At 40.8% G+C, this 7,755-nt stretch overlaps 1 protein-coding gene across 1 annotated transcript; it reads left to right on the forward strand.

Annotated features, from left to right (window-relative positions):
• The first annotated feature begins 969 nt into the window (after positions 1-969).
• MYADML2 (myeloid associated differentiation marker like 2) lies at positions 970-3,355 on the forward strand. The gene has a single exon (XM_075215217.1). It carries the CDS (start codon positions 1,047-1,049, stop codon positions 1,953-1,955), a length of 909 nt encoding a protein of 302 aa, XP_075071318.1. The 5' UTR covers positions 970-1,046; the 3' UTR covers positions 1,956-3,355.
• Positions 3,356-7,755: the final 4,400 nt, after the last annotated feature.

Consider the following 7,755-nt stretch of genomic DNA (forward strand, 5'->3'; position numbering starts at 1 on the left):
CTAACAAGAAATTCTAAAACAAAAAAAATAAAAAATTGTGGTCAGACCTACACAGAGTAAAACATTATTCTGGTTCCTAAAAAATAAAGTAATGCTAATCTTTAAGCCATTACCAATTTTCAACATAAGCTGTTGATGCAGGATATAATCATGTTGAGATTTTTTTTCGTTGTTTTTTTGTGTGTTTCACAGTTTTTATTTGCCATTAAAAAAAATGCTATTTATATTCTAACATGGTCATCTGCATTGTACTGGCTTTGTCCTTCCTGTATTTCTGTCCAAGAGATTTTAATGTTGCGTAAAATACATTTAATTGCTAAAACAATATTTTGGCTATTGTAAATTAATGTTTTTATACAACCACCTTTGTAAATTTTTGTTTATCATGAGTTGTCTATTGCAGTGTTGGGGGGAGGGGGGGGAGGGGTGTTCTAGATGGGGGTTGCTAAATTATTTTTAGAAAAAAAGTGCAACAGTGCAAAATTATATGAATTTCAGAAGCAAATTCAAAATAATTAAATAAAACAAAAATATTTTCAAAATTAATTGATTTCAAGTCATCAAATAACAGAATATAATAGAGATATATAATATATATATATATATATATATATATATATATATATATATATATATATATATATAATCATGCAATTTTTTTATGTGACTAAAAATGTTGCCTCTCTGATTATCTTTAAATCGGCGTCATTTTGTGCTGTGGGGTCCTGCACATTTGTCCTGTAGGTGTAGAGTGTATTACAATTAGTTTGGATCTTACTGCCCAGCTCTAGGTATTTGGGATCTGTGACAGGTGGACCTGTGGAATGTGCCTGTCTGTAAACAAAACCATCTCATTCTGTCACAGGGCCAGTGCTGATCTTGGTCCAACACTATAAATACTGCCTCCTATTTATACCCAGGACATGCTCGTCACTCTGATCCCTGCAGTGTCATACACAGCCTGGAGGTTACCAGGACAGCAAGAAGCAAGAACTAGAGCAGGAACGGAGAAGCCAGTTTGTGGTATCCCCAAATTACATCTGAAAATGGATAACTCAGGTGGGCCCTATCTGAATGTGGAGGCTGTGTGGTCCAAAGTAGGGATTGTTCGCTTGCTACAACTGCTATTCGGATGCACCACCTTCAGCCTGGTTCTCCACCGAGCTGGATTCAGTGCTGCCTATGGAACATTCTGTATCTTTGTATGGTGCTTCTGTTTTGCTATCACCACCCTCATTATTATATGTGATCTTGCACGACTGCAGTCATGCCTGCGCAATCTGTCCTGGGGAAACTTCACTGCAGCCTTTGCTATGCTGGCAGCCCTTATGACTCTCACGGCATCTGTCATCTATCCACTATACTTTGTCACGTTGAACTGTTCCTCAACTGATTGTGTTACCAGGAATCACCGTCTGGCTGTCAGCATCTGTGCAGGGCTTTTGTTCCTGGTCTATGCTGTGGAGGTGTTCCTGACACGTGCCAGGCCTAGGATGCCCTCGAGCTACATGGCAACAGCAGCTGGGTTGCTGAAAGTTGTTCAGGCCTTTGTAGCTTGTGTGATTTTTGGAGCTCTGGCAACTGAGAGTCAATACAAGAAGTACATAGCTACCCAGTGGTGTGTGGCTGTGTACAGTTTATGCTTTGCCTTGACGGTGGTGGTGATCATTCTGAATGTCACCGGACGAGCGGTCACCTTACATTGCCCCTTTGAACGCTTCGTGGTGATATACACCTTGGTAGCTATTTTGATGTACATGAGTGCCTCTGTTATCTGGCCAGTGTTCTGTTTTGATACGAAGTATGGGTCACCGTCAAGACCATACCGCTGCTCGTGGGGACGGTGTCCATGGGACAGTCAGCTGGTGGTCACCATTTTCACGCATATAAACCTGGTGCTGTACATCGCGGATTTGCTTTACTCACAGAGACTGCGATTTGTCACTCAACGTTAAGGTGGAGCTACTATTTATACTAAGCACCTGGGGACCAGCAGTGTTGTGTATTGTGTGTAAACACTGTCACCATATCAGACCTGGTGATATACTGAGAGCTCAGTTTCCTGACTACATGTAAAGGAGAACTATATAAAAGTGACACACTACACGTTAACTTTGTGTATAAATCTGTATTTTGTAGTAAATTGTGGCAAACATCACTTGCAATATAAGCAATCAAATTTTGATAGGTAGTAATTGTGCAAGAAATGTATATATGATGTAATACCCTCTACTGTAACTTAAAAGGATATTAAAAGTAATAGTGTGCTATAACTATGTAAAAACAGGAGGCTATAGGCAAAGTGCTTCTATACCAGTCACAGAAATCTGTGGCTTCTTCTGATATCCATAATAATTCACAATAGGGGTTGCATTATTATAACACACCAGTGTTTCCTAAGGAATACTGAAATGATGACATAGCTCACTGTTACTAACTCTGGGGTCACTTCTGAAATTTGGTATACAGTAAAATAGTTCTGTTTCCCATAGAACACATTTCTAGTGTTGTTGTGAAGGTGGAAGTGAATGTGTTGTTGCTATTGTTTCCATTGTTGAAATTACTTTTTTTTATTAATAATTTTTTTTCATAAATGTCCCCAATATACTCATGTGCGACAGAAATCCCGCTATATATAATATATATTATAGCGGATGTACTACAGACAGTTATATGCATACAGATCAAACATAACTCTGTTTTAACCCCAGAACATTTGTACAGCTTTTGAATCTTTTCAGTTTTAACGCAACATATTTTGACTGCTGTTTACTGCGATGTGTCTATACTACCTCGAGTGGTCTGAAAAGGAAAATAGTCCATCAATTTCTGGAATGCAGAGTGGTATGCTACTAAAATTATATATTCTGAGCCTAGGAGAGCTTACTCCATTTGTCTGCACCCCCAAACATTGGAATGTGCTGCTCTGTCCCACTCTGTCTAAGCTGGAGGACTTGTCATACAGCCATATAGAGAAGTGCATTCTGGGTACATATGAGAGAAGATGCCTTTTTCAGTCTCCAGCTGACTCTCACAACGGGGAAACTTGGGAATTGCTGGAATGAGCAAGTGTCACTTGAGGAATTTCTTGTTTTGATTGTAGGGACTATATATTTATGTTGATTGGTTACAGCCCTAATTTTTCCACTGTATTTATAGGTGAGACTGAAATGGAAAATGAAAGTAATGCAGACCTACCTCAGCTGCTACAGAACTTATTGCCCCACAGAGCTGTCTTAGATCTATGTTTCAATCAGGATTTATACTGTGATGACTGATGGCGAGGGTCACATGACAATGTATGTAGAATGTGTTGAGATCTAAGAATTTACAATGACTATAATACAAGAATGTTTCTGTGTATAATATATATATTTTGAAAATCCAATTTAAATAAAACTTATTTCAACAATAGTTGTTTGGGAGTTGCCAAATAAAAGGACATTTACAGCACTGATAATGATTACTGCTTAAAAGTTTCAATACTTAATGTCAGTGGTCATTGTTGTGGGCTACACATTACCACTATTTATACATTGCATGGTTCTCTTTATTTATATATATATATATATATATATATCATACTTGCCAACTCTCCCGGAATGTCCGGGAGACTCCCGAATTTGGGGTCAGTCTCACGGACTCCTGGGAGAGCTGGCAAGTCTCCCGCAATTGCTGGGCTAAAATGACGCGATTTGCGGTGAATCGCGTCATTTTGGCCCCGCCCCCGCTACAAAATGGCATATTTGTCGCGGGTGACGGGGCCAAAATGCTGCGTTTGGCCGCCTCCCGCCCTCTAGACACACCCCTCTCCCGGACAGACATTGCCAGAAGTCGGAAAGTATGATAATATATATATATATATATATATATATATATATATAATTATCTTCATAAGTAACAACTGCACACAGCTCAGGCAATGAGATACTCAGATTGACTTGTCACGGGAATTACTTATGACTCACATGGGGGAGATTCAATTCAGCAAGAGGTGCTGCTGGATATCGCCTCAATGTTCAGATGCGTTTTTCCACCTATTACGGTAAGAAATCTCTCCTCATTTTTCTTGACATCTCACTCGTGCTGATGTTAGTGAGATCATCGAGTCGTTGTGTCTCCGTGGACTGTTCCGGAGACCCATCACATTGCATTGAATCTCCCCCACAGAGTTACTAGTGAATAGATGCATGTTGTTCAGTGACATTCTCTCACACACACTGACCTGACCACTTACTCCCCTAGCTGGTCACACCCCTCCAGCCGCACACTATTTTGTGGGCTTCTGTTTTCCCCAACACTGTAACATTCACAAATATAGATGTAAAAGTTTGTCATTCATCAAAACTGAATATATTTGAGGTGAATTTGTAGTTGTTGGGGAAGTTTTACTTTTGCTTCAGTGCAGACTTCCTGTCAATTAAAATACTGAAGCTAACTGCATTCAGTCACTTTCAAGACTGACCATGTTGCTTGACCCTCAGGATGGTCATTCATTCTGTCTATACAGGTTGGTGGCTAAGTCACATCAGCTTCAGCTCCTGGGGCCAAGCTACCAGATCACTTCATTGCTGCCCGCTAGTGGACTGCACAGCTTCTGAGCGCATTTTTTTTTGCCAGTCAGGTAATGATTATTATTTGGTATCAGAATATTTTTCAGCCCACACAGGTTAAGCATCTTTATAATCCAAAAATAACTGATAACAGAAAACAATTGCTTGATCACATAGTAAATGTAAGTGCTCGTGAGAGCTTACATTATAAAGTGCAGGGACGATCTGTGTAGTCTTTCTCCCTGTGCTTGTGTGAGTTTCCGCCAAGTCCTCAGCTTTCATAGCACAGTCCAAAAAAACACTGGTAGGTTAATTAGCTTATGACAAAAATAGAGCCTAATGTAGGTACATTATGTGGGGAATTCAATGCCCCCGGAATAAAGCAGCATTAAATGTATTGCCGTTGATACAGTAGATTTTTTAACCCGGATTTCTGCTTGCAGCCCTCTGAGCTACAAGCAAAAACCGGCGTTAAAGATTACCGTACTAACGGTAATTATGCGCACTATTACTGCAGTAACGGTAATAGTGCACAGGCCGTGTTACCTTGGGCAGTAATGCGGCCAATTGAATTCCGCCTTAAGTGTGTTAGAGAATTTACACTATAAGCTCCAATGAGGAACTGATGTGAACAATTAATGAAATGTTCTCTAGAAAGAACTGTGTAATATTTATATATACATATATATATATATATATATATATATATATATATATATATATATATATATATATATATATATATATATATATATATATATATATATATATATATATATATATATATATATATATATATAGCACCACCAATTCCACTGCGCATTACAACAAAATTTGTGTCATTTGCTTCAGTCCCTGCCCCATTGGGGCTTACAGTCTATAGTCCATAACATATACACACAGACTGACTATGGTTAATTTTGTTGGCAGCCAATTAACGTACTAGTATGTTTTTGGAGTGTGGGAGAAAACTGGAGCACCCGGAGGAAATCCATGCAAACACTGGAGAACATACAAACTCCACACAGTTAAAGCCCTGGGTGGGAATTGAACTCATGATTCCAGTGCTGAGGGGCAGAAGTACTAACCACTGAGACACCATAATATGGGGTGTTGCAATACCAAGAAAGAATAATGATAAGATAATGATTAGAGTAATTGGTTTAATACAGGTTTTGTGGAGTGGAGATTAGGGGTGGTGCAGTGCAAAATAAAATTAATGTTGGGCGCCAGACCATCTCATGGTGAATAATTACTTTATATAAACCCCCCTTCCCCCCCAGCACACAAGCATAACATTTGAAATATTCAAACTCCTCCAGCGCAGTTCTCTGTCATCGAAATACATTTTTGTTAATTCACATACCCGGTGTTCTGAGCCGCAGTAGTTCCACAGCATATGGTCATGACTATACATTTATACAGGCACACAGTTGGCATGTGTCAGAGGTTCTTGTACCTCTCCACTAAGACGGTTCCAATATCCAGGGACTCTCCTCCATATGTGCCCACCATCATCACCATTTATTTATATAGCGCCACTAATTCTGCAGCGCTGTACAGAGAACTCACATCAGTCCCTGCCCCACTGGAGCTTACAGTCTAAATTCCCAGACAGACAGACAGACACAGAGAGAGAGAGAGAGAGAGAGAGAGAGAGAGAGAGAGAGAGAGACTAGGGTCAATTTGATAGCAGCCAAATAACCTACTAGTATGTTTTTTGGAGTGTGGGAGGAAACCGGAGCACCTGGAGGAAACCCACGCATACACGGGGAGAACATACAAACTCCACACAGATAAGGCCATGGTTGGGAATCGAACTCATGACCCCAGTGCTGTAAGGCAGAAGTGTTAACCACTTAGCCACTGTGCTGCCCACCATCTCCTACACCAGGCACCCTCCTCCACAACGTGTAGCCCACTGCCTTAATGTAGCGACTCTCCCTCTCGACATGGGAGCAATTTTCAAGGGGGCACTCCTCCTGCGCTGTACAGACCATAATACCACATAGCCAGGGACCATCCTTCATAACCATGCTGATGCTGGCAACTACTTTTTGCAGAACATTTCCAGACTGCTTCCCAATAATCTATCCCAGTAGCCAGGGATTCTCTTACTGCAGCCTTACAGTCCCTCACAGCACTACCCTAACTGCAGGGTCCAACCATGATGCTGCCAATCAATATATCTTCCTTTTTAAAGAGCCTAATAACGCTCAGTCCCACATGGAAGCTGGTCATGAGCTCCCAGGGTTCTGAAACTATTTGGGGTAATTAATATAGGGGCTTTCCCACCCTTCTTCATACAATGTACTCTGGTGTAAGCCGCCACACACTTACTCTTTCTGGTGCCATATCTCCTGAGGAATGCTTGGTGTCTCTTATAGGGTTCCTATTGTCGTGTAGATCTCCTTACTAGAACCACTTCTCCCAGGGGCTCTTATTTACTACCGTCTTTCCAGTGACGTGACCGCACATGTCACTGGCACCCTCTTCACCATTATGAGGCACTCGCCTCTCTGCTAAAGCAACGTCTCCTGCCATTGCCAGGGGGCCTTACAGAGACACCAGCCCTACACTGGCAGTTTTATCACCACGGTGGAGTCACCCTATGCCTGTGGTCTCCCTGTTGGCTGTAGATGGACATTTTCTGGAATTGGCTGAATCAATGTGACCTATGTTGTGATTCCATGTTGCACTTCGGAGAAGAAACACATTTCTAGGCACACCCTAAGCAATGTAATAAAAAGTTTTACACTTGCACACACAAAATTGCCACATGTTATAGTTCACGAGAAGGGGTGAATGAGTGGGGGTTGAGTGAGCATAAAAAAAAAAATGTGCCCCTTCTGGCAAAAATTATCATGAAATATAAAAGATTGTTAATTGGATTTACTAAGCAAAAGCTTTGCAACAGAACTTCTCTAGGATATGGTAAAACCTTTGTGTGAATTAATTTGCAAGAAGAGCTCTATACAGCTCATATTGACTGTACAATAAGTGATGTTGCAGTATAATGTCTCTTTATGTGTGAAGGGGCATCTATATTTCAGGCGATCAACCCTAAGGTAATCTGACTGGATGACCTTACCACTCCGTGCTGGGCTACCCTCCACGTGATCTTTGCTATGCTGGCTGCCCTTATGACTCCTGCTGCATATGCCATCTATTGACTATATTATGTTGATTGGGCTGGACTGAC

Source organism: Mixophyes fleayi, chromosome 6 (assembly GCF_038048845.1).
Source record: "Mixophyes fleayi isolate aMixFle1 chromosome 6, aMixFle1.hap1, whole genome shotgun sequence".
NCBI classification, from domain to species: domain Eukaryota; kingdom Metazoa; phylum Chordata; class Amphibia; order Anura; family Limnodynastidae; genus Mixophyes; species Mixophyes fleayi.

What these genes read in the sequence shown, in the direction of transcription:
- MYADML2 (XM_075215217.1), top strand. Translation starts at nt 1,047, where the DNA reads ATGGATAACTCAGGTGGGCCCTATCTGAATGTGGAGGCTGTGTGGTCC.